Here is a 27478-nt window from a genome sequence, read left to right as displayed (position 1 = left end):
ATGAGAGATGAAAAAGCAATGAACTCTGAAATTTGTTGAAAATAGATCAACTAAAATGCAAGAACTCATAACTTTGAGATGGAATTTGAGGAAGGGAGTTACCTGTGAAGATGCCCAATGGATGAAATATTTCAACCCTAGCCGAGAGAGTACTCTGGAATAAGCCTCTGTTATGTCTAGAATGGAGTCAGTGTGCTGAAGGGAAGGTGCCGAGATGGAATATGAAAGCCTACTGTGCACTTAAAAATGAAACCGAGAATCTGTGGGTTTCATTGATTGAGCCGGCTCACTAGTTCATAGAGCCGGCTCAATGATGTTTCTTGGAGCCGGCTCTTCTATTTCATGGAACCGGCTCTTTAATTCTTTGGCCCTACATCCAAGTGCAGATGTGAGATGCCGAGAGCAAGGAGATGAGATTCATCAATTGAGCAGGCTCCTCCTTCTGAAGAGAGACGTCTCCATTTATGTGTATTGAGCCGGCTCAAGCAAAATTGGAGCCGTCTCTTTACAACCTGCATGAGATCCCGAGAGTTGAGTGTTTAAAAGTGTGTGTGTGAGCCGGCTCATTGTAGAATTGGAGACTGCTCTTTCTGAAATCTGCATAAGATCCTGAGAGCAACAAAAGTGTATGCAGATTATGGTTTAGGTTAGGAGCCGTCTCTTGTTTTTATAGAGCCTGCTCTCTTAGTTTGTAGAGACTGCTCTTTCTTGAAAACATAGAGATCCCGAGAGTATGCACTTTGAAATCATTTGTGAAGCCTGCTCTGCTTTGTGTGGAGACAGCTCTTTTTCTGAATGGAGCTGGCTCTTTAGCTGCTAGAGCTACTTTAATATTTCTTCTTCTGCAGACATACCTATTTCTCTTCTGAGCAAGCAAAATCTGTCCTCTTGAAGTGGTTTTGTGAAAATATCTGCTAGTTGTTTTTCAGTATTAATGAATACAAGCTCAATGTCTCCTTTGAGACATGATCCCTAAGAAAATGGTACCTAATTTCTATATGCTTTGTCCTTGAATACTGAATAGGATTTTTTTAGATACATATTGCACTTGTGTTATCACACATAATAGGAACATGATCAAAGTAAAGTCCAAAATCCTCAAGCTGCTGTTTAATGTAAAGCGTTTGAGCGCAACAACTACCGGCTGCAATATATTCAGCTTCTGCCGTTGATAGAGCTACGGAATTTTGTTTCTTACAAGACCAAGATACTAATGATTGTCCTAAGAAATGACAAGTTCCGCTAGTACTTTTTCTATCAACTTTGCATCCTCCAAAATCAGCGTCCGAGTAGCCGACAAGCTCAAGTGATGTATGCCTAGGATACCAAAGCCCTAAGAATGTAGTAAAACTTAAATAGCGAAAGATGCGTTTAACGGCACATAGATGAGATTCTTTAGGGCAAGATTGAAAACGAGCGCATAAGCATACACTAAACATGATGTCCGGTCTACTTGCGGTTAAGTATAAAAGATTACCAATCATACCCCTGTATTTTTTAATATCTACATTAGTGCCCCTTTCATCTTTGTCAAGTTTCAAGGATGAGCTCATTGGAGTATTGGCATGTTTGACTTCCTCCAAGCCAAATTTCTTTAGCAAATCTTTAACATACTTGGATTGGCAAACAAAAATGCCATCAAGTGTTTGTTTGATTTGCAATCCTAAGAAGAAAGTAAGTTCACCCATTATGCTCATTTCGAATTCATTTTGCATGCTAGAAGCAAATTTTTCACATAGTACACTATTGGTTGATCCAAAGATAATATCATCAACGTAAATTTGAATAACCAACAGGTTGCTATCAATGGTTTTAGTGAAAAGAGTATTGTCAATTTTTCCTCTAACAAAACCATTAGCAAGTAAGAAACCACTTAATCTTTCATACCAAGCTCTTGGAGATTATTTCAAACCATACAAAGCTTTTGATAATTTGTAAACATGGTTTGGATAAATGTAGCTTTCAAAGCCCGGCAGTTGTTCTACATATACTTCTTCTTCAATGAATCCATTTAAGAAAGCACTTTTTACATCCATTTGGTATAACTTAAAGTTTTTGTGGGATGCAAAAGCAAGGAGCATTCTTATAGCTTCAAGTCTAGCTACGGGGGCAAAGGTCTCCTCAAAATCAATTCCTTCTTCTTGATTATAGCCTTGAGCAACAAGCCGTGCCTTGTTTCTCATAATTATTCCCGATCCATCCTTTTTGTTCCTAAATACCCATTTTGTGCCAATGATAGTTTTGAAATCAAATCCATACTAGCATGACCCAACCTTTTATGCCACAACCAACTATTTTCATTTGAGGATACAAGACATTTGACATCTTGATCATGTAATTCACATAAAAGCAAAGTATATACATTACCATTTCTTAGAGCATGGAAAACTTCTACATTATCCTTTTTGACAATACACTTGTCCGATTTAAACAAAACATCATATCCTTTATCACATAATTGGCTAATACTAAACAGATTATGCTTTAAACCTTTAACAAGCAACACATCATCAATAGATAAAGAGGAGGAGATACCAATAGTTCCAATGCCAATGACCTTGCCTTTTGAGTTGTCGCCGAATGTGACGCTTCCTCCTTTATGAGGTTTGATGGAGCGAAATTTTGATTGATCTCCCATCATATGCCTTGAGCATCCGCTATCAAGGAACCATTTGTCCTTGGATGAATATGGAGACTTTAAGCAAACCTACAAAAGGAATTTGAATAATCTTCTTTTGGTACCCACATTCTCTTGGGTCCATGAGAGTTAGGAAGAGGTGTATAAGTCCCTTTAATAACCCAAACTTCTTTTGTCCTACATGGCTTAATAGGACAATGATTGATCTTATGTCCTATTTTTTTACAATAGTTACATTGTGGACTAAAAGAGGAATTTTTAACAAAGTAATTGTTCAAAGGTATTCTCTTTTTCAATAAACAAGAATCTTTGTTGTGAGGATCAAATCCAAGTCCATCTTTGGCATAAGCATTTCTTTGTTTTCCAAGTATGAGACCCAAATTCTCTCTACCTTTTGTGAATTTAGCTAAAGTTTCAATTTGATCTTCAATTATAACTTTCAATGATTTATTTTCAGAAATTAAATCAATTGAAACCGATTCTTTAGCTAATTCTTTTTCCTTTTTCAAAGCTTCATTTTCAAGTTGAGATTTTTCAAGGTTTTGAGAGATGATATACATTTCCCTCTTGAGAGTAGCACATTTTTGAACCATTTTGCCTAATTCATCATGCAATTCTCTAAAAGCATCTAGCAAATAGTTGTGTGCATCAACCAATTCATCATAAGTAGTTTCCAAATCAAATGAGTTATGATTAGAATTTACCTCATCTTCATCGGCCATGAGACAAAGATTAACCAATTCATTTAGTTCATCGTCACTTTCGGATCCATTTGAATCATCATCCTCCCATGTAGCTTGCATGGCTTTGCCTTTCTTTTTCCTTTCCTTTTCATTTTTGTAGGCATAGCAATCGGACTTGAAGTGCCCCGGTTTTCCACAATGGAAGCAAGTAGGTGCTTCTCTTTTTCCTTGCTCACTAGACGACCCATTTCTTTTGAAGTGGTTGCTCTTTTGGAACTTCTTCATTTGAAGAATTCTTCTTACGGTTTTGGTAATGAGAGCAACTTCTTCTTCTTCTTCATCATGAGGAACTTTATCAATTGTAACTTCTTTGGTAGTAGCTTGTAGAGCTATATCCTTCTTTTGAGTTTCTTCATCTCTATCATTCATTTCTAGCTCGTAAGCCATTAATGAACCAATAAGTTCGTCAATGGGAAGTGTGTTAAGATCTTTGGCTTCTTGGATGGCGGTCTTCTTAGCTTCCCAATTCTTTGGCAAAGATCTAAGGATTTTTCTTACATTGTCGGATGATGTATATATTCTTCCAAGAGCTTTCAAGGGATTAACAATGTTAGTAAAATGAGAGTATATTTCACTAATAGTTTCTTTGTTATTCATGGTAAAAAGTTCATATTTATGGACAAGCATATTCATTTTGGATTCTTTAACATGACTAGTGCCTATATAGGTAACTTTAAGTTTATCCCAAATTTCTTTGGCCGTTTCGCAATCCGAAATTCTATTGAATGCGTCTTTGCTTAAGGCACAATAGAGATTAGTGATAGCCTTGACATTACATTGTACAAGCCTACGGTCATTGAGGGTCCATTCAATATCGGGTGTTCGAACATTTTCACCTTCTACTATCTTGGTTGGAACATGGTCTCCTTTTTCTATGGCTTTCCAAACATCTACATCTATGCCTCTTAAGAATGCTCTCATTTTGATTTTCCAATAGTTGTAGTCACTTCCATCAAACCAAGGGGGTCTATTGTTAGATTGACCTTCTTGATGGAAAAGTGCATTGGCCATGATCGTTCTCTAAGATGATTAGTCTTTTTCTAGAGATTAGGCTCTGATACCAATTGTTAGTCACTAATTAACTCTAGAGGGGGGTGAATAGAGTCAAGGAGCAATTTTTTCAATTTAAAAATTATATTTCTACCAAACTGTTGAATATCAGTTTATTGAAATATTCAAGCAAAATAAAGCACAAAAATAAGAAAGATAGAGATAAGAGATTGCAAACAATGACTCGGTGATTTAGCGAAGTTCGGAAACTCCTACTCCTCGGCTCAAGATCCCCCTTGAGACTTCCCAAATTCACTAGAGCTTCTCCTTAATGGTGGAGAGCAAACCTTCACTTTTGAAACAAGATCTTGCTTCTCTTCTTTGCTAGGAGAACACCCTTCTCCTAGGCTTTCTTTTGGGTTACACCAACCCTTTACAATAGCTTTGAAATTTGAAGAACCAAGTGTACAAGAATCTCTCAAAGATAGATTACAGAGTTTAGCTCACAACTATAGAAAAGATGAATATACGTGAAGCTCAGAATTACTACAGTGATATGAAATAACAGAGAGGGAATGAAAGCTCAGAAAACTTCTTTAATGCTTTTCAAGGAATGATAGAATGTTCTCTGTTAAAAAAAGATCCTTTAGTTTGAAGACCAACTTCAGTATTTATAGAATAAACAGAGTTCAATATAGCTGTTAGAGGTTGTTGAGAACATTTAATGAAAATGTTTACGTTACAGTTCAAAACCCTAAAGAGAGCCGTCTCTTGAAAACCAAAGAGCCTGCTCTTTGTTCATTTTCCTTGGAAAGAGCCTGCTCAATAAAAACGTGAGCCTGCTCTTTATTTTGAAGATCCATTTTCGTAGCTATCTTGGAACAAAAAGAGCCCTCTCTTTCTTTTGATTGAGCCCTATCTTTTTCTTAAATACTTCTCAAAGACTTACTGGAGTTAAAGAAAAGAATTTTCTCAGAGCTCACTGAATAAGAGAAAAGAGCCTTCTCTTTGTTTTATGGAGCCTTCTCCATCTCACATTATGATACTTAATATGAAATTCTTTAAGTCCTGTGAATGTGATCATGAGCTGATTTTATTTTCTTTGAGAAATAAAATGGGAATGCAATGCATGGATTGAATTTTGAGCTTTAAATATATTCAAATTAACTTTGACATTAAATCTTAAGCTCTCACCATCTAATCTACCTTTTTCTTCAATCTTTGACCATGATCGGTTAGCCTTTGATGGAGTACTTGAATAATCTTTGAATTCTTGCAACTTCAATGCTTCCTTGAATCCATTGCTTGAGTACTTGGAATGCTTCTGGCTCAATATTGAGGATTGAATTAATTGATCAACTATATAGCACTCAAGGAAAAATATTAGTACATAAACATCATTAATGGTTTGTAATCATCAAAATATAAGTTTGACCTTTAGATTAAATCCTTAGGCCAACAGATTGGACTTATAAATTTGAATATCTGTGTCATGTTCGATTTTCTATTAATAGTTAATAAGTTGGTGTATATGTCTTAAGATGACTGTTCGTGTTCATTCTAGCTTCTCGTATTTATGGTTATCTTGTTTAGAGATTTGTAACTGTAATTCTTGTTTTGCAAACTAAATCCTATTTGGTGAAAATTTTTATGATCTTTTTTATATACGTTTTTTTTTTTTTATGAATTTTAGTTATAAATATTTGTGAAGATAATGACTGAAACAGGATCTCCCTTTGTAGGATTTGAAAGACTAATTGGTAAATTTGGGTTGAACTTTAGTCTTGAACAAGCTGAAGGCCCTTATTGTGGATTATAATTTTTACAATTGCAGCACCCTACGGTCTTACCATATTTTAGAGTGCTTTCATCACTTCATACTGGTAAGTCATATCTTCAATTATTTAAATATATATATATTTTTTTTATTCCAGTTTTTTTCATGCTAATAATAAATTGGATGTTAACCGCATGAAGCATAAATCTGTCAATTAAGACAGGCACCCAATTGTATATGAAACAAAGTACAATATAAAGTAACAAAATTTATTAATATATAAACAACAAAATTTTCATTTTTTTATTTTTTTATTTTCTTTTGTGTGTGTGTTTTTGTGTTTGAAGGTTGAAAGATTTGTGTAGTTATTCAGTTGTAGAAGCAACAAAAACACTTCCAGTGCTTCCCAAAAATAAAAATCATCATTATCATGGTGTTGTCTTAAAACTTTATTTGAAAAAGGATAATTCTTAACTTATTTATTTGACTAGAGAAACTGATGTTATTAATATTTGTGGGCCAATTTGGGCGCTTAATTGGTAATTGATTGTGTGTTTGAATTTTGAATGTCCTAGATTCAAAGGTGGAAGCCACATAAACTTGCACTGAGAATGGCATAGACTTTATAAGTTGTAACCTTCCAGCACAAAATGAGTAGTTGGTAGTCCAAAACTCCTCAATTAAAGGATCACAGTGCTGCTTATTCAGTCTATTAGACAATAATGAAACTCCCAAATATCTAATTGGGAGGGTCCTAATAGAGAAATTAAGCTTTCTGAGAATTAGGTTTTGGGTAGCAGTCTCTATACCAGATCAGAATATGACACCTCTTTGCATTATTTGGAATCAAGCTAGAAATAGAAGTTAAAACTAAATTGAGCTATTGATTCTGTCAGTATTTTAACAGATTCAACATCCCAGCTGCAATTAACATAAGATCATCAACAAAAAGGTCCATTACTTATCCTCTGAGCTGAGCATTTCCAATGGTAATCGAAACCCCCTAGAGTTATTCTCTAATTAAAAATACGAGGTAGAACCTTCATTCCCATAACAAATGGTATGAGGACATTGGATCCTTCCTCCTTCCCTTATTAGGTAAACCATACGACCATTAACATCCAAGGAAAAGAACTTTAGAACAATTTCAATAAAAGAAATAAAAATAAAAACTGTAAGTGTTTTTTTTTTTTCCTTTTATCTATTCGATTGGGTTAAGTGATGCTTTATATATGCTTCTTTTAGTGTGTTTTACCTATCATTAACGTGCTTAGTTGGATTAATTCCAAAGAATGTGTATTGAATTAATGAATTAGGAATATATGAGTACTCCCAAGTGCCTTTGTAAGCTAGCAGATTTGAGATTGAATCTTTTCAACATGTAATGTGTAAAAGTGCAAATTGGTAAATTTAAGTTGGACTGTTATGTCCATATATGTGCTCTATCCTTCCTTTTTGTATCTAATGTGCCTGTGTTGGTAATTTATTTGTAGATGTTGAATACCCGGTGTTCTCCAAATAAATTCAAGGAAACGGTTTGCAATTTAAGTGAAGACAAAAAGGTTGCCGTATAAGAGATTGGGTTTGGGTCCCTTTTAGACATCGAGTGTACCATTTTGAAGCGCAACCTGTGCTTATGGTTGGTAGAACACTTTGACCCTAGAACATCTCATCTCACCCTTGAATCTGGCGCTCGGATCCATGTTATGCCAAGTGACGTTGAAGAGGTACTTGGCCTACCCTCGGGAAGAGGAGAAGATGTGCCAAATTATATTGTACAAAGTGTGCATTGGTTAGAAAATGGCATTTTTTTAAAGGACGGTGTAATAGAAGTGCCAAACTTAGTGCATCAATTAGACGTTCTTCCTGTTGGGGATGACTTCAAGAGGGCTTTTGTCCTTTTCGCTTGCGGATCACTTCTAGCACCCATATCGAAAAATGAGACAAGCAAAAGGTTATTGGCAGCGGTTGACAATGTGGATGCTATTAAATCATATAATTGGGGGAAGTTTGTTTTAGATTGGTTGAAAAAAGGAATTGCGTCCTATAAAGGAAAGGAAGGAAGAGAAGGTTGTACATACATACATGGATGCTTGTTCTTTCTCATGGTATGTTCTAAGATATAATATTTGTAATGTGTCTATCATTTTATTTTAAATAGCTATAATGTCATTATCATAATGGCTTATATGTTGTAGCTTTTCTACCTACACCGGGTGGATGTCAATGGACCAAAACCGAAGCCTGAGATGTCATGCCTACGTGGATGGACCAACAAATTAATAGGCGAGAGGTTGAATTTGGAGAAGCATAAATATAATGGTTTCGGCTTCGGTGAGGTAAAGTTTACAACTGATACATCTGAAGATGCCGATAAGGTAATCACGTCAATTATGGCTTTTTATAATTGGTACTAAATATACGGTTATATTTGCATATTCATAATTACTTGAAACTCTACGGTTACATTTATATATTAACTGATATATATATTTATTAAACTTGTTTAAAATTGTTAGGAGTTGGCATATGAAATTATTAAAGTTGTTAAGAAATGGAAGCAACGGCACAATGTAGGCCAAGGCAGAGGGTCGAGATCCTCAGAACCCAGTTCATCCACATGACAACCTAACCCATCTTCGCAATTGTTTGCACAACACCATCCGATGGAGGAGGAAGATGAATCCCACATACCAGTGGAGGAGGAATCGAAACCTCCACAAGACAAGCAAACTCACCCTGGCAATCTTTTACAAAACACGATCCCATGGAGGAGGAAGGAGAAATCCCCGCACCAATGGAGGAGGAAGTGGGAACCTCCACAGCAATGGAAGAGGAGCGTGATGTGCAGGAAGCAGTGATCCCTTTATTACGTGTTATAAAGCCTGGGCGCCATAAGGGATCACCTTGGGTTGAAATGAAGGTCAACCGATTGCGTGTCCTTCGTCCAGAAGCAAAGGCAGTCATCTCATATGCCATGGATGAGAGCAGAAATGATGAGTGAGAAATTATATAAATAATTTCTTATTTGCTCTATATTTACTTACTTTCTATGCTCAAACACTTAATATGTTATTGTTTAATTATAGTGAAATGCTGGTGAACATAAATGATATTTTCCTCACAAGAAAAGAGATGAGAACAATCTCTTACAATCATTGGATATCAAATATGGTATGTTCACTTAAAGTTCATTGATTTTTCAAACCAATCACACGCATGCATTAATGGTTTAAATGTGATCATTGTAGGTGGTTGAAGTCTATCGCCAAATGCTCCAGCTGAAACAAAAGCGTAGAGGAACCAAATTTTTCTTTCCGCCTTTGATTGGGGTAACAAATTCTTCTATCTATAATGAGTGTTTGTTTGACACATATTAGGTTATCAATTGTGTGCATTTTCAGATTGAACTTTCCAAGATACCTTCAAAAGTGGTTGATAGGAAAGGTAAAATACAAGCAGTTTGGAACAAGTATAAAAGGATAAGGAATGTCGATGATAACAAAGTTCGCCAATTCAATATGGTAATATTTATTGCTTGGAAACATAAATAATTATTATACTTTTATCAAAAAAATATGATTTTAAAAGTAATTAAATTTTTACATTGTTAAATATGCAGCTTTTCTTTCCAACACTTGTAAATGAGAAACATTGGTGCTTGTATGTCTTTAACATTTGCGATAGTCGTATGGATGTGTTGGATTCAATGAAGCAATGTTCGTATGATAAGCATACTCCAGACAAGATGTCAAAAGATTTGGTAAACGCTTATTACATATGAGCTCATTTTTTTGATTATGTATTCATTTACTGTTAAATTAGGACGGTAAAGTATACAAGTTGAAGAACGTGGTACTGAATTTTTTACTCTAATCATTTATATATTGTGCATTTGTAGGTAATGTTGGTTGAGATATTCACCGGAAGAGATCTACAAAACTTCATATACAATGTGCCCAACGTACCTCAACAGCCCGATAGGTAATTTTATCACTTAATGTTCCTAGTTTGGTGTACTGATTATGTTCACAATTATAATTAACAGATACCTAAACAGTCTTTTATTCAGTGATAGTTGTGGTGCTTTCATGTTGGACTTCATGGAGAAATGGGATGGTTCACTCAGTCACCCAAAAGAGAAGGTGAAGCCCAATTCTATTTTTTACATGGGTCTTATTTATTTTTTTCCCTGAATGAAGAAAATACCGAATTACTAAATCACACAATCTCCTCGATACTCTTCGTTAATCATTTAATTCTCTGTTTTCTTCTAAACCATTGGTGCATTGTTAATCTAAGCACCCACTGGTCATTAGTCTTCAAAGGAAGAAATGGGTCTTTCCTTTAAAGGTTTCAAAAAATATATTTGTAAAACTGATCCACATTCCTACATACTTTTGTTCAAGGGTTGAAACTGGAGGGTCTTCAATTCCAATACATGCAAACAAAATTTAAAAAATTAATGCAACCACAAAATGCATCCACTATAACATTTTCCTTCCTCTTTACTGCACTCCCCATTCTGTTTTTACACGTTTTCCAGCTTATACCTTTCTTTTTTCTTTTTGCATCTTTTAAACCCATGTTTGTGTGCAAGTACTTCGCTTTCCGATCTCTCCCCGCTAGGCTGCAATGTCGTAGTGTCAATAGCGGGAAGACCAGCGGACTACGGCACGTGTTGAAACAAAGAGAGCGGTAAGCACCCCCTTTAGGCAACAAAATTTTCAACCTTAGAACCCCCTAATGCAATATACCCTTAATGTGTGCCATTTTTTGGAAAGAGAAAGCATCCAGCTCTAGTGAGTACGGATCTAACATAAAGTAAGCAATAAAATGAACCATGTAATGAATGATATAGAAAATGTTTGACATCCACTGTATAATGGGTCCTATCGAGTAGAAACCAGCTTTGCTAGGTGAGGTTTAAATGAATAGCATACTCTTAAATATTTTCAGACAGTTTTTCATTGTCAAAGAATTCAGTATGAGATCAGTAGCTTAAATCATCAGTCAACCTTGTTTTTCCTACATCACCTAACCAATTAGATACGCAAATACTGGACTCCTGTCATTTTAAATGAACATATTGCAGTTTATATGATCACTTCACTGTACTTAGTGGTGCTCATTAAAAATGAACCGAACACAAAAGATACTGAAACTACGACATATTGAAATAAATGATTAAAAAATTTCAAAATAAATAGTCACTTTAAGATTACTTTTGGAATATCAGAAAAAAGGTGCGTGCCAGTGAGTGTTTGGAATCAGTAAAAAGGGATAACTATTTTGGGACAGGGAGATCTTTCGTATTATTAGATTTGTTTTGGTTTTGTTTATGTTCTGTCTCTGTGCTGATCTGACCAAATTGCTAACATATTTCCAAAGGATGAAGCTACCTGTTTATGCAATATTTCACATATAAAAGTTTAGTATCACCGAGATTTTGTGCATATGCCAAATTCAACATTGTTGAAAAAGTTTTCTTTATCAAATACATAGTTTCTGCAACACTAGATTCCTATCTATTTACACTTATATGTATTCACGCATGAAGTCCATTTCCCTATCCTATATTCACGATTTGTCTTTACCTGGTTTAATTTACAGGTGGACGTTGATAGATTACGTGCAATTATTGCTTCAAATTTGCTTTCAGATGACAATAACAAAATGAAGGATTTTGTAAAGAACAAAGCACTTTATCCATTTGGTCAAGCATGTTGATTTCAAGTAAGCTTCCATCAGCTTACTTGTGGTTAGTAATTTTTTTTATTTTTTTTATTTTTATGATTCTAACATCACCTCCATCAGCCAACAAGGTACCATTTACCTCAAGGAACCTCACTATCTCCATCTTAATCCATCAAGGCGTATAAGATGTAATTTCCTCGACTTCTAATATAATTTTTTGCTATACAACAATTTATTAGTATAAATTAGTTGTTAGTACTATAGCTCAATGTTCATTTGCACTTTTCCATGTGATATATTTGTCAAGAGCTCTAATGGAAATATTCAACCTCTTAAGTAAACTCAAAATTATTATGTAATTGTTCAAACATGTTTTAAATAGCAGTACTACTAAGTTGGTTGGATAATGAGGTCACTTGCAGGGTGTTGGGCAAATTATAAATTCTTTTTTAATTTTGATGATTCTTTTTAAAATTATTATTATTATTCAAAGTTTCGAATTGTCTGTTTTTATATTGCTTTTGTTCCTTATTAATATTATACAATGCCTTAATACTTTAATTTTTATTGCATGTGACAATCACAGAGACAAAGTGGTTATTTTGTTCCAACTACACAGAGATAGAAAGAATGCATGTCCATCAAATACACAAACAAGAGGACTCTGATTAGTCTTCAAAGGATAAGGGCAACAAATTGGTTTACCACATAACAAGGAAATACATACCAGTATTTGCCCAGTTGGAAGCTAGAGGAAGTGGGATAGGAGGATCGTTGAATTTTCTAAAAAGTGGTACCTAAAATGATGTGGGATATGGGACATTTGTAATGTTGAATATTGTCATTTTTTTTTGCATGTATTTTGCACTCTGTTGGTGTTAGCTATTTTTAAAGTTTTAAAGAATAGTAGCTTTGCAACTTTTGATTGTGGATTAGGTTGGTATATTTTTGCAACTATTGCATGGCTTATTATATTGGCATCTACCTTATATGAAATCAAATGAAGTTGCTCTTTTGGATTTTCAGGAATTAGTATTGTATGGCTTATTATATTAGGGTCTCAATGAAATTTCTTTCACTACTATATTAATGTACTAATTTCAAATTTGATGGAGTTTAAAACTGAAGCAGTTTATAATGAATGAAAAATTGGTTTGGATCTTCCTTGGTTCCATGGTGTCGATAAATGGATAGTTTAATGAATGAAAAATTGGTTTGGATCTTCCTTAGAGAAAACGTGGTACCTTGACGCCAAAAAGAAGTACCTTCAGTTCAAAAACGTGGTCCCATTAGGAAAAAAGTGGTACCTTTACAAAAGGTACCTATTTTTGCAATTAAAAATGGTATTACACCCCACATCGCTAATTAAGTTGCACATTACATCCACAAACAGCTCCATTAGCGCCATGAATAAGTGTTTAGAGAAAACGTGGTACCTTGACGCCAAAAATGAGTACCTTCAGTTCAAAAACGTGGTACCTTTGGAAAAAAAGTGGTACCTTCGCAAAAGGAATTTATTTTTGCAGTTGAAAATGGTATTATACCCCACACCGCTAAATAGGTTGCACATTACATCCATAAATAAGTGTTTAGAGAAAACGTGGTACCTTGACGCCAAAAAGAAGTACCTTCAGTTCAAAAAACGTGGTCCCTTTGGGAAAAAAGTATTACCTTTACAAAAGGGACTTATTTTTGCAATTGAAAATGGTATACCCCACATCGCTAATTAAGTTGCACATTACATCCACAAACAGCTCCATTAGCGCCATGGATAAGTGTTTAGAGAAAACGTGGTACCTTGACGCCAAAAATGAGTACCTTCAGTTCAAAAACGTGGTACCTTTGGAAAAAAAGTGGTACCTTCGCAAAAGGAATTTATTTTTGCAGTTGAAAATGGTATTATACCCCACACCACTAAATAGGTTGCACATTACATCCATAAATAAGTGTTTAGAGAAAACGTGGTACCTTGACGCCAAAAAGAAGTACCTTCAGTTCAAAAAACGTGGTCCCTTTGGGAAAAAAGTAGTACTTTTACAAAAGGGACTTATTTTTCCAATTGAAAATGGTATACCCCACATCGCTAATTAAGTTGCACATTACATCCACAAACAGCTCCATTAGCGCCATGAATAAGTGTTTAGAGAAAACGTGGTACCTTGACTCCAAAAATGAGTACCTTCAGTTCAAAAACGTGGTACCTTTGGAAAAAAAGTGGTACCTTCGCAAAAGGAATTTATTTTTGCAATTGAAAATGGTATTATAACCCACACCGCTAAATAGGTTGCACATTACATCCATAAATAAGTGTTTAGAGAAAACGTGGTACCTTGACGCCAAAAAGAAGTACCTTCAGTTCAAAAAACGTGGTCCCTTTGGGAAAAAAGTAGTACCTTTACAAAAGGGACTTATTTTTGCAATTGAAAATGGTATACCCCACATCGCTAATTAAGTTGCACATTACATCCATAAACAGCTCTATTAGCGCTATGAATAGTTTAGAGAAAATGTGGTACCTGGACGCTAAAAACTAGTACCTTCAGTTCAAAAACGTGGTACCTTTGGAAAAAAAGTGGTACCTTCGCAAAAGGAATTTATTTTTGCAGTTGAAAATGGTATTATACCCCACACCGCTAAATAAGTTGCACATTACATCCATAAATAAGTGTTTAGAGACAACGTGGTACCTTGACGCCAAAAAGAAGTACCTTCAGTTCAAAAAACGTGGTCCCTTTGGGAAAAAAGTAGTACCTTTACAAAAGAGACTTATTTTTGCAATTGAAAATGATATACCCCACATCGCTAATTAAGTTGCACATTACATCCATAAACAGCTCTATTAGCACTATGAATAATTTAGAGAAAATGTGGTACCTTGACGCTAAAAACTAGTACCTTCAGTTCAAAAACGTGGTACCTTTGGAAAAAAAGTGGTACCTTCGCAAAAGGAATTTATTTTTGCAGTTGAAAATGGTATTATACCCCACACCGCTAAATAGGTTGCACATTACATCCATAAATAAATCCATTAGCGCCATGAATAAGTGTTTAGAGAAAACGTGGTATCTTGACGCCAAAAAGAAGTACCATCAGTTCAAAAATGTGGTCCCTTTGGGGAAAAAGTGGTATCTTCGCAAAAGGGACTTATTGTTGCAATTGAAAATGGTATAACACCCCAAAACGCTAATTAAGTTGCACATTACATCCATAAACAACTCCATTAGCGCCATGAATAAGTGTTTAGAGAAAACATAGTACCTTGACGCCAAAAAGTGGTACCTTTAGTTCAATAACATGGTACCTTTGGAAAAAAAGTGATACCTTAGCAAAAGAGATTTATTTTTGCAATTGAAAATGGTTATACCCCACACCGCTAATTAGGTTGCACATTACATCCATAAATAAATCCATTAGCGCCATGAATAAGTGTTTAGAGAAAATGTGGTACCCTGACGCCAAAAAGAAGTACCTTCAGTTCAAAAACGTGGTACCTTCGCAAAAGGGACTTATTTTTGCAATTGAAAATGGTATTACACCCCACAGCGCTAATTAAGTTGCACATTACACCCATAAATAGCTCCCGTTAGCGCCATGAATAAATGTTTAGAGAAAACGTGGTACCTTTTTTCCAAAAAGTGGTACCTTCAGTTCAAAAACGTGGTACCTTTGGAAAAAAATGGTACCTCCGCAAAAGGGACTTATTTTTGCAATTGAAAATGGTATTACACCCTGCATTTCTAATTAAGTTGCACATTACATCCATAAATAGCTCCATTAGCGCCATGAATAAGTGTTTAGAGAAAACATGGTACCTTGACGCCAAAAAGTGGTACCTTTAGTTCAATAACATGGTACCTTTGGAAAAAAAGTGGTACCTTTGCAAAAGAGATTTATTTTTGCAATTGAAAATGGTTATACCCCACACCGCTAATTAGGTTGCACATTACATCCATAAATAAATCCATTAGCACCATGAATAAGTGTTTAGAGAAAATATGGTACCCTGACGCCAAAAAGAAGTACCTTCAGTTCAAAAACGTGGTCTCTTTAGGGAAAAAGTGGTACCTTCGCAAAAGAGACTTATTTTTACAATTGAAAATGGTATTGCACCCCACACCGCTAATTTTCTTGCACATTACATCCATAAATAGCTCCATTAGCGCCATGAATAAGTGTTTAGAGAAAACGTGGTACCTTGACGCCAAAAAGTGGTACCTTCAGTTCAAAAATGTGGTACCTTTGGAAAAAAAGTGTTACCTTCGCAAAAGGGATTTATTTTTGCAATTGAAAATGGTATTATAACCCACACCGCTAATTAGGTTGCACATTACATCCATAAATAAATCCATTAGTGCCATAAAGAGTACAAACTTTATTCCAATCTATCTAACTTGAGGGAATGAGTAATACAAAATATACTCCAACATCACTTAAAACATTACACAGAAGCTAATTTTTTTTATTATTATTCTATAAGATATCCTAAAAATAATTATTCTCTCCCTAATAGGTAAAGAAGCTGCTTTTAAGCCAGTTCCATTATGAAATAGTACTTTGCAAAAAGTTCTCCTTACCTGATTAGTGTCCATAGTTCTTCAAAGTTTTTCTCCCGGAACGGAGCTCTCAACGACTGCAACTTCCACCAGCGTTCCTTAAGCAATTTGATAGAGTTTTACCTTCCAAGTCTATAATTAGGAGTTATGCAAGCAAATCGTAGCGGGTTGAAGTGAGAGAGGTTAATAACACAAAATATTTTTACAAGGGTTAGCATGAATTTATGGAAGACAATTCACTAGAGTTCGAAAATTTCCTAGTATCTTATTATATATACTGAGGAGATTTCCTAGTATTTTCTTATATATGAAGGAAGAACATTTGCTGGTTGAAGACAATGGCAAGCAGCAAAATCCTATACGTCGGAGGGGTCTCATGGCCTCACGAAGTGTCGTGAGGAGTTAAAAATGGAATAGTTTCAAATATGAGGAGTTAAAAATGGAATAACTTATAATGTTATAATGAATAGAAGCCAAATAATAGCAAAATAAATACAGGGTACATTTGTAAAAACACAATCAAAATGTTTATTGAGGGAAAAATAAATACACACTTGAACACATTGAAAAATAAATACACACCAAATCTCGATGGAGGTGACGACGATTACATGCCAGGTTAGTTTTACATAAAAAAAAATGAACAATCGATGTGAGGAGTTATAAATGGAATAGTTTTGAGAACGATTGAGAATGTAAAACAACTACTTTCAATCCATGCATCTCTTAACGAGTACTTTCGTTCTATATACTTTCGGTCCATAGATCAACAACTGAGATTTACTAGTGCTAATGTTATGGTTTTGTGCATATGCCATATGTCTATTTATAGAGCCCAATTCACAGACATGTGAATGAATTTTACCCATATCATGATTTGACAAAAGGGACTTACACATCTCTCTCTTTGGCATGATAGGGGTGTCTTCATAATAGTTGTCGTGTTATACACCTAACACCACTATTTTTAACTTTACCCATGTGATGATAAGATGAGAAAGTGGATTGGTTTTGTGTATCTACAAGAGCTGATTTTTTCAGTGAGAGTCATATTCTGTGACTAGCCATGTGATTGAAAAAAAAGCCAAATAATTTGAAGTGGCCTTACACCATGGCAGATAAAGATGAATGGTCACATCATCAAGAAAAAGCCTTAGTGTCTGAAAAAGTTATAAATAGTGGCATTGTTGTCATGAGGTAGAGTATTGACATCCGTATTTGTAATTACAATTTACTAATCTAAAGTTTTTATTTTAACAAAACTATTATAATGTTAATTTATTTTTTAAATAGATTTCTAAGTGCACTTTCATTATGTAGTATCTTTATTTTTTCTCATATTTGATCAAAGCTATTAAAAAATCTATATGTCAGATGTTGCAGGAATGAGAGCATTTCCATTGCAAAGAAGATGCATAAGGATCCAATTGAAGTTATTCAAGCCATTACTAATGATCCAGACTTATAAGTTGCTTCAGAGTTGTCAGATTATTCAGATACAGGGGATGATGACTTTGTAAATCCACCTCCCCGTTATTGCTAAAAAAAACTTAGTAGTTGAGTTAAATTTTATGCAGTATGTATATGAAATGTATGTATTTTTTATTTATTTTATGCAGTATTTTGTATGAATTCCACCTCCCCGTTATTGCTCAAAAAAACTCAGTCCTTGAGATTTACTAGTGCTAATGTTATGGCTTTGTGCATATGCCATATGTCTATTTACAAAGCCCAATTCACAGACATGTGAATGAGTTTTACCCATGTGATGATTTGACAAAAGGGACTTACACCTCTCTCTCTTTGGCAGGAAGTGGGGTGTCTTGCATAATAGTTCATGCACCTAGCACCACTATTTTTAACTTTAGCCATGTGATGATAAGATATGAAAGTGGGTTGCTTTTGTTTATCTACAAGAGCTGATTTATTCAGTAAGAGTCCCATTCTATGTCTAGCCATGTGATTGAACAAAAAGCCAAATAATGTAAAACAGCCTTACACCATGGCAGATAAAGAGGTATGGTCACATCATCAAGAAAAAGCCTTAGTGTTTGAAAAAGTTATAAATAGTGCCATTGTTGTCATGAGGCAGAGTATTGACATCCCTATTTGTAATTACAATTTACTAATCTAATGTCTTTATTTTAACAAAACTATTATAATGTTAATTTATTTTTTAAATAGATTTCCTCCTATAAATTATTTATATCATTTGGATAATCTTTAAATTATTTCATCCATCACTTTTTCAAGTTGTGCATGAATGGTGTCTGCCTATCACTACAACAAAAAATTCATTGTACATTAAAAAAATTCATCATTTACTAAAGTTCCAAAACAATTCACCATTCATCAATGTTCCAAAACAGGAACAAAATCCATTTGTCAAGAATATCATCAATTTCCTAGCACTGCTATTTACCAAATTTATAAACCTTCTAGCACTTGATTTTCAGTCTGCACTTGTCAAAAAATCACCTCATTGTCCATGGTACAAAATCCAAGCAAGTAGCTGCATCACACAAGTCTCAAATTCAGTATGCTAATCACAAAAAGGAAAGAACAAGATTGTCATTTATGAATCAAATAGATATCATCATCATTGACAAACAAAATGTAGCGAAGAAACTACTACCAAAACGTACGAACAAAATAACATACATAAATAAACAAAACCAAGATAAGAGAGCCTAGTGCTAATTTGGGCATTTGGCAACTTAATTCCGCCTACTCCTGATAAACAATACTGCTTTCCCATGCAATTAATTTGGGTAATGGAGGTCTAAATCCCCGTGACCCGCCTAATTTAATTCCAAAGGTTTTGTATTTTCATGTAAATTTTGGTATACACCCAGAAAGACCAATTAATTATATTGGATTCTCAAGTACAAGTATAATTTAACTTGATTATCAGTGAACAAGATATGTAAGTAGTAATAGACTAAATAGTAAAGGGAACCAAGATCCAGTATAGGATATTTTCAGCAAGGGGTAAGAAAACAGGATCATAAAAGAACTGGACAAAGAAACTGCAACTATATTTCAAGATTAACCAGTTAAACATCACCTTTTGAGTCTTTAATTTCTTTAATAACCCTACTTCGGGATCACTCCTACACCAACACAGTTTTTTTTTTTTTTTTTTTTTTAGTATTTTCTTCAGCAGTATCCTAAAGCCATCATCCATACCAAGACAGTTTTTGGTTTCTTTTAATTTTCTAATACAGTTTTCTAATATAGTGTGTGATTGTTCCAATCAAGAGAACCAACCCTTGAACTATGCCCGTCTTGCAAAGTCCTCAGCTGTTCAGAAAAACCAAGAAAATTAGAGTACAGGATGGAGAGGTGGCACCAGAAAAATCAAATCTAATGCCTAGATCATGAGAAATGTGACAATTTGCAATAAATACATTTCATTTCACTCCAAATAAAGAATATAATACTCTTAGTTCTAATATTTGTTTTCTAAAATATAGGCCAACTATACAAGCCATAATCCTTCATAGTAGTTCACTCTATGCATTATATCAATATAATAAAATCTTCAATGATACATGCCTCATTCAACCTTGCACTTCACCACTAAACTGGACTTTGTTCTCTTCCAAACTAAATAAAAGGTAAAAGAAACTACCAACTTTATCAGAACTTAAATGGGATATAAAAATGCATCTTGTGTTGCATTTAAACCCATGTTTTTCTTTAAGTTTTTCTTTTTCCACACAAAATGCAGTTAGAGAAACTGACAGAAGCCCAATTTCTTCTTAGCACCTACATATCATGGAAAACATGAGTTCATGAAATATCAAAGAGCAGAGTTCCTGGTTTGTAGTTATTCAGTTGAACGTTTCGTTCCTCCAACCACTCGGGGTGTGAGTGCCTCTATTCTTTATTTTTAGGCTTTTTCCTCTCTGATTTAAATTTTCTTTCAGCGAGAATTTGTTTTGAATCTTATTGTTTATCATCTCATTTTTTGTAATAAAATTTTTCTTTATTGACCAGGGTTTCTTACAACTAGTCAAAAATGCTTGTCATCTTTTTTTAACAGAACAACATTAAAAAAGAATGCCAACTTTTCACCATGCCTCATCTAATTACTTACAATAATCTGTTCAAAGAAACAAAAGCATAAATGATCAATAAAATAGAAAAAACGAAAGCATAATTAAAAGAAAACTCTTACCATCCGACAAGATGAAGGGTCCAACAGCTGGATGTGGGAATTACTTAAACCAACAGCAAGATGTACTCCATCCGGCGCCCATCTGACACTTGTCACATGCCCAATTTCCTCATCAATCACAACAAGTGCAGAAGTAGCGCCATTAGCAGCATTCCACAAATATACTGAATTCCCAAGAGCGGCAGCGACAATGTTACTGCTACTCCAATCCAGTAAATTCAAATAAAACTCATCTAGGAGCTCAGAAACAACAAGAATCCTTTCTGGAGACTGTTAAATTACCAAACAAACACATGTCAACAAGAAAGCAATCAATCCAAAACACAAATCAGAATGAGAGCTTAGCAACAAGCAGAAGAAAAAGGAAAGAAAGAAAACCCACTTGGGGAATCTATCTCCTAGAGTTGTTCTTAAAAGCAAGGATCCTCTTCCTGTAAGCTTCTTTGGCTGGAGAGCATGGTGTTGGGCTTTCCTTTCTTACCATCCCACCGTTGAGCATGTAATGTGCAAAATCAAAATCCATTGCAGATCGGTTGGGAAGAAACCTATCCAGCTGCCATCCCAAAAGAACAAGATTAGTGTGAATTTTCAATAAAACCTATATATATATATATATATATATAAAGGCAAAATGACAGGAAAAAATCAGCCATAGAGTTTAAAACCCAGGAGCAAGATTAGTGTGAAGCCTATTGCGATGACAAAAGAAGGCAGGCAAAGATATTAAAAAAAAAAATTAAATAAATAAAGAGAGTATATTTTGAAATGTAATATTTTCTTTATATGGAACACAAAAACAAAACCTGAAACTATCGTTACTGTCTTCTACAACTATTTTGGTTCCTTTCGAGTAAAAATTCTTTGTAATCCAAGACAATAGGACATATGATAATATTACATTATTATCTCTTTTCCTCACTTAGAAACCTAACAACTGGAGAAATGAAAATGCTTACCGATTCACCTTATAGCCTGTTGGCTTATGGTTTGAATTATAAACCCACTGGTCAAGGTTCGAGACTGGTATATATAGAGAGGAAGCTATATGAGAAGTCACAGATGTTAGATTGTGAATCTTTTGGTCATTCTACCCAATCTTGCTCTTCTAAGCCCACTACTAAGCATACACAAAAATGGAGAATGAAGGAGGACGGCTAGACCTAATTCGAATTAGTGGGAGGAAGTTATAAGGGGAAAAGGGAGAAGTGTTGTGGATCCCCCCAATGAGGAATTGTGAAAGGAAAGCCCTAAAATGGCTATACCTATTGCTTCATTATCAAATATATTTGAATTCACTTCTTCTTTTGATGTGTCTTTGATCACAATCTCATTGCACCTCTCTCAAGAGATTATGGGACCTATTGATTATTTAAACTTTATTGGGTCTATTTCTCTTAATAAAGAAAGAACTACGTAAATCCAAATTTATACAAATAGAAACAAAAACATATTGAGTGTGTTTTCCCTGAATCTTCATGTTGAATCCCATGGAAATCCAAACCAAGAAACCTACAGGACTATGACTTAAAAAATTATCTTATGATGTCAAAAATTCTAGTCGTGCAGAATCTATACAAGTTGAACAAATAAACCCTAAATTCCTTAAACTCATATTCGTAGACAATAAACCATCCAAATATGCTAAAGAAACCCTTACGTGAAAAAAAATCAAAATCCAAGAAATTAATGGGAACATCAACCACAAAAATCTAAAGATATTGAAACAACACTAGATATCATCTAAAAAAAAGAAACATTCAAACAGTAGACGAAGAAACCGTAGTTCACAGTAAATCCAAAAGTCCAACAAATTCACGAAGACAAACAAAAGAAAGAAAATCAAAAGGAATTCGATACAAAAGCTAAAAGAATTTAAACTTTTCTCATTTTCTTGAATTCATTGCAACGAAACAGAAAGCCGAAAATATCAATTGGTTGGCGAACATACATAAACACACACAAGCAGATGGAAACACATACTTTTTTGCACAAATTTTGCCTTCGAAGTTTCTAATCGAAGAGAGGGAATCGCGACATTTTTGTGTCCAATTCCTGAATCCAAAATTGATGTTTTAAGAACAGCATATATATATATATATATATATATATATATATATATATATATATATGGATCAAAATTGTATAAAAACAGAGTAGAAATCCTAGCAAAACGATGAACAAGACTAGAGAGAGAGAGCAAGAGAGCGTTGATGAATGAGTTGGGTTTAAGAGAAAATTAGCAAAACCTCCACATATCAACATGTACGAAGAACGTGAGAACTTGCATTAACTCATTAAACAACATATCAACAACTTCTCCTCCACAACAATCAATCAAAACCTCCACATACGATGATCCCATACTCCCATGCTTTCAACATTTTAAAACAAGAAAAAAAAAATGGCCTCCACATGGGCCAATGTAGCAATAAGGTAATAAAGTTCAAGATACACCATAAAATTGGTCACTTAAAGGCATGTGACCCCCCCAAGTATGAGTATAAAAAGCATTACAAATGTGCAATCATAAAAGATTTTTATCGAACATAAAGACCATATAACTTACAAATTTGATGTACTTGATAGCCATGCAATCGACGCTCCCGTTGTTATCTCTTCCCAGCCCCTAGCGGGAAGACTACATTTGAAGTACATGCAAATCAATTAAACAAAATGTAACACCAAAATATTGTACAAGTGGAGATGGTTAAATGAAAAAACTCAAAAATAGGGGACATATGAGCAGACAACTTTTTTATTAGGCGCTAGTAACCAAAAGCAAGACTCTAAACAAAATAAATAAATAAATGGGGTAACAGTAGTCAACTAAGATTATAGCAAAATCCTTTTTATTATTGTTTCTTTATTTTTTTATTCTATCAAACATGATTGGACTATTTGGACCACAAAAAATCAGAAGGAAGCCCAAAAATCTATTTGAAACAATTTTTCCCAGAAATACATACTTCCCTTTGAAAAATCAATAAAAAAGAAATTCTCAAACAATTTGCATGAAACCAAGTCCATTGGAAGCTTAAACACACAATTTTTCTTCTATCAATTTAAATCAATAAATTTTCTTACCGATTAAATAAGGTTTGAAGGAAAAGATAGGAAAAATTCTGCTTACAAAACAAGGATCACAGCATGTTAAGATTAACTTCAAAAATCCATACTAATTTCAAAATCCAATCAATTTGAGCCAAAACAAAAACCTGTAAACTCATTAATAATAACTGATATCACATAATTTGAAGTGATTATTGTCAATTATGCTCGTGAGTTTGAAACGTATTCGTTCACGTGATCTTTTGGACATTTAATAGAGAAACAAACAAGTCTTTTTCTTTGTCATTGTATAAAAAAGAACAAGTGATAAATACCAAAAAGTGCCATACATACCTCATCGGTTCGCAACACAACAAATTGGTCTCTGCTGGTTATATGTGACAACACCTCACTTCAGGGACGGATATAAGTCCAAAATCCTTAATAAAGTAGTCCCCAAAGGCTCTAGACATTGCCAATCTGGGGTATTCCTCATTCGGCAGCCAAATTTTGTGCACCACAGGCTTGTCGTTTAAACTGAACACTCTTCCTTTGTACTGATTTATCCATTCATCCTCATCTGTCAAACAATGTTGATAATGTAAACACAATGTTCATATAATTTTTGAGACACAAAGAAAGTGAGGAAGAGAGAGACTCACGAGGTAAATTGTGGTTGAAATAACAGTCATAATGCAGTAGGGGAGCTCCAAGGAATTAATAGTGAGGAAACAAGTCATAATGACTTTAATATGATGTTATTTTCCTAGCCTTCCGTAAGCATGTAACATGTAAGCCCGTCCATTGTCACATAATCCCATAACCTCCTTGCTTTCACGACCCTCCAGCTGCCAGAAAACTCACACACCTATGATTTTTAAATAACACTCCATATGAGACTCATACGAGGACCCAGGAAAATAATTTCAATACCAAAATAAACCACCAGACGAATAATACAGATTCAACTTAGAATAAGTTACATCATACTTAGAAATGTTTTCTAAATAAGTTAGAAATACTATCACAACATAGTTATACTAATGCAGTAGGGGAGCTCCAAGGAATTAATAGTAATTACAAAATAATTCCATATTTAAGGCCTTAACACCTTACAAAATAACTCCACCAGAATTAGCAATTATATAACTATTCTATCCAGGTACAGGAGCCTTGCACTTTCGACGATTATGACCATTCTCGCCGCATCGCGAACAGTGTAACGACCTTACATTTTGAAATTGTGATTCGATTCATTTAATACGAGGTTGTCCAGGGGGACGTGTTACCGCAGGAGGCCTAAGATGGGAAGCACCTTCACCGTCAGCAGCAGCAACAGCAGCTGGATTCGGCATATCATGCATGGGGACAGAAGACATGAGATGTTCACATAGTTTTTGTTGTGTTTCAACCCTAAACCATGGATCAACCATCTCATAAATATTTAAAGATAATTCATGGATGGCATAGCATGCATGCGAACAAGGAATCCCACTCATGGTCCACTTCAAACAACTACAAGAATTTTCACTGCCAAATACCACCCTGAATGGTTTTCTGTCTCGATCATATATTGTACACTCAGTAGGCGAAACACACATCGACTGAAAACCAAGAGCTAACTCTTGCTCTTTTTTGATTTTCTCCTCAATACGATCCCCAACCGGGATAGTCCACTTCTGAACGTCCAAACTCTTTTGGTATAAAAATTTGCTGAGTCTTTGCATGTGTGTATCCATCAGCCTTGTGATTGAAAAAACCCTCTCTTCTTTCACCCATGCATTGAAGGACTCTACTTGATTGGTGTATAATTTATCCCAACGCTTGGAAGTAAACATAGCATTTGACCAATGTTCAGGTGAATTCGCCAAAACCCAATCGCATAACTCCCCTCGAAATACCCGCATGACAGCCAATGCATTCTTATACTCATCTACAGTTCGAGCATATGCAATTTTATCGAGTAATTTTTTCGCATGCTCTTTACCCGAAGCCCTCAATCCTAAACTTTGTCTCCCAAGAATGGATGTAGAAAAATTAGCCGTTAGGTGACGAAGACACCATGAATGGTACTGGGAGCTAAAAATATCTCTAATACAACTTATTAGGCTCGGATGCCTGTCGGTTAAGATTGTCACAATGCGACCACCTAGAATCTCTTTCACCTTGCTCAAGAACCAATGCCAATCATCATCATTCTCAGAAGAAACAACAGCATACGCCAAAGGCCACAAGCCATCATTCGCATCGAACCCCGTTGCACCAAGCATTATTCTTTTATAATTGCCACTCAAGTGGCAAGCATCGATTGCTAACATGGGCCTGCAATAGTTGATGAAACCTCGTATGGAGCACCCATAAGCTACAAACACTCGCTTAAATCTCCTATCATCCGTGCACTCCCACGATGTAATTGTCCCAGGAATATATTCTGCTATTCGTTCACACAACCACGGGACTAAAATATAGCTATCCTTGGGATTTCCCTCAATGATATGACGTGCACACTCCTTAGCTCTCCACGATTGCATGTAAGTCATTTTAGCAGAAAATTCACCGTTTATGTCTGTGGAAATAGTCTTGGGGGTGCATTTAGGATTGTCCCTAACCTTGTTCACAATAGCTCGACCCATTTCCTTCGACCAAAAAATGGCTTTATAATCTAAAATGTCTTGAGCAGTGTGAGTGTGAACATTATTAAACCGCTTGATTCTCACTATATCACCACTTCCTTCACAACCAGCTGATAATTTCCATGGACAATTATTAACCTCGCACACAACTCTATAATATTTTCTGCTATTGTCCAAGTACTTGAACCGAAAATGATTACGAAGACCAAACAAAACGAGTGCATCTTTGAAATCATTTGGGCTGTCAAAAAGCTAATCCACGCAAAGAATGTCATCAATGTGTCGGAAAGAATCCCGATGCGCATTTATCGGAGGAAATGAAGATGTTGACGCAACACTTTGTAGAAGACCAATTGGCGATGTGGCTTCAACAAATTGTCTACAAGTGGATAAAAAGGTATATTAAAAATCACATAACCTATGCAGCGCATACATCAATGTATTACTTTAAATATATGTGTCTTACCTCTCACTATGATCAGTAGGAATTGTGCATGATGCAATTACAGGCTCTGCATCTTCCATATACACATTTAGCATGGGACCACTCACTACAAGCATCACTCTAAATCCAGATTCTCCCGTCATCCTCAAAAGTTCATTCTTGTTAGATTCGGTGGTATAATATATGACTTTACCACTCATGTTTGAAGATGAACGTTGTTGTAACTCATTTATAAATGATTCGTATGTTGTTGTTGTTGTTATCATAAAAGGGTCTGTGACACCGCCGATGTATATAATTTCCCCATTCTCATTTTTGTCAATTTTCCCATCAAATCGACAATAGCATATAATTTGTCTCTCATCCATTTGTCCAACTGCTTCGAAAATTGACTCATTAGTTTAAAAAAAAAAAAAAAAACTAAATATGAAGTTCAAAAAATAATGAAATATAAAACAATTAAATATCATAATTATATAATGTAATTTAGAGATCTATTTACAGCGAAACACTACTAATTCCCTCAATAGGGATAGGCGGTGTCAAGATTAAACTTTTCCTAAACACACACTACAGACCTTTTTTCAAATCAAAATACAACCACAAAATCAATGCCATTGATTACTAGATAATTGTATCACTATGTGTACAACAAACATATATACAAGATGAGGGAGATTATGAGATGAATAGAGAGTTAAATGAGACAATATAAATTGAAAATAAAAAATTGAGAGTTAAATAGAGAGAGAGCAGAGTGTTGAATATTTT

General features: G+C 34.8%; 2 protein-coding genes and 2 long non-coding RNA genes across 4 annotated transcripts; 2 read left to right on the top strand and 2 right to left on the bottom strand.

Moving 5' to 3' along the window:
* The first annotated feature begins 8868 nt into the window (after positions 1-8868).
* Positions 8869-9375, top strand: LOC132302327 (uncharacterized). The gene is made up of 2 exons (XM_059799159.1): positions 8869-9148; positions 9238-9375. The coding sequence occupies exons 1-2, from the start codon at positions 8916-8918 to the stop codon at positions 9344-9346; spliced, it is 342 nt and encodes a 113-aa protein (XP_059655142.1). The 5' UTR covers positions 8869-8915; the 3' UTR covers positions 9347-9375.
* Positions 9376-9874: 499 nt separating this feature from the next.
* LOC132302326 (uncharacterized) lies at positions 9875-10294 on the top strand. Its single transcript, XR_009480812.1, has 3 exons — positions 9875-9911; positions 10050-10132; positions 10221-10294. It is a non-coding gene; the product is annotated as an uncharacterized LOC132302326 (long non-coding RNA).
* Positions 10295-18730: 8436 nt separating this feature from the next.
* On the bottom strand, positions 18731-24641 carry LOC132303919 (uncharacterized). Its single transcript, XR_009481438.1, has 6 exons — positions 24292-24641; positions 23984-24209; positions 23148-23219; positions 20964-21134; positions 20582-20851; positions 18731-18910 (listed from the first exon to the last, which is right to left on the bottom strand). It is a non-coding gene; the product is annotated as an uncharacterized LOC132303919 (long non-coding RNA).
* Positions 24642-24882: 241 nt separating this feature from the next.
* LOC132305352 (uncharacterized) lies at positions 24883-27075 on the bottom strand. Its single transcript, XM_059803007.1, has 2 exons — positions 26729-27075; positions 24883-26503 (listed from the first exon to the last, which is right to left on the bottom strand). The coding sequence occupies exons 1-2, from the start codon at positions 27073-27075 to the stop codon at positions 24883-24885; spliced, it is 1968 nt and encodes a 655-aa protein (XP_059658990.1).
* Positions 27076-27478: the final 403 nt, after the last annotated feature.

The sequence above is a fragment of the Cornus florida genome, unplaced genomic scaffold (assembly GCF_030987335.1).
Source record: "Cornus florida cultivar Cherokee Brave unplaced genomic scaffold, ASM3098733v1 CherokeeBrave_3.0.0_Hap2_Chr04, whole genome shotgun sequence".
Taxonomy (NCBI): Eukaryota; Viridiplantae; Streptophyta; class Magnoliopsida; order Cornales; family Cornaceae; genus Cornus; species Cornus florida.
This window is presented reverse-complemented; position numbering and strand designations above follow the sequence as displayed.

What these genes read in the sequence shown, in the direction of transcription:
- LOC132302327 (XM_059799159.1), top strand. Translation starts at nt 8,916, where the DNA reads ATGGAGGAGGAAGGAGAAATCCCCGCACCAATGGAGGAGGAAGTGGGA. An exon ending in GATGAGAGCAGAAATGATGA is followed by an intron (nt 9,149 to 9,237) that starts GTGAGAAATTAT and finishes GTTTAATTATAG; the next exon opens with TGAAATGCTGGTGAACATAA.
- LOC132305352 (XM_059803007.1), bottom strand. Translation starts at nt 27,075, where the DNA reads ATGGATGAGAGACAAATTATATGCTATTGTCGATTTGATGGGAAAATT. An exon ending in CCTACTGATCATAGTGAGAG is followed by an intron (nt 26,504 to 26,728) that starts GTAAGACACATA and finishes GCTTTTTGACAG; the next exon opens with CCCAAATGATTTCAAAGATG.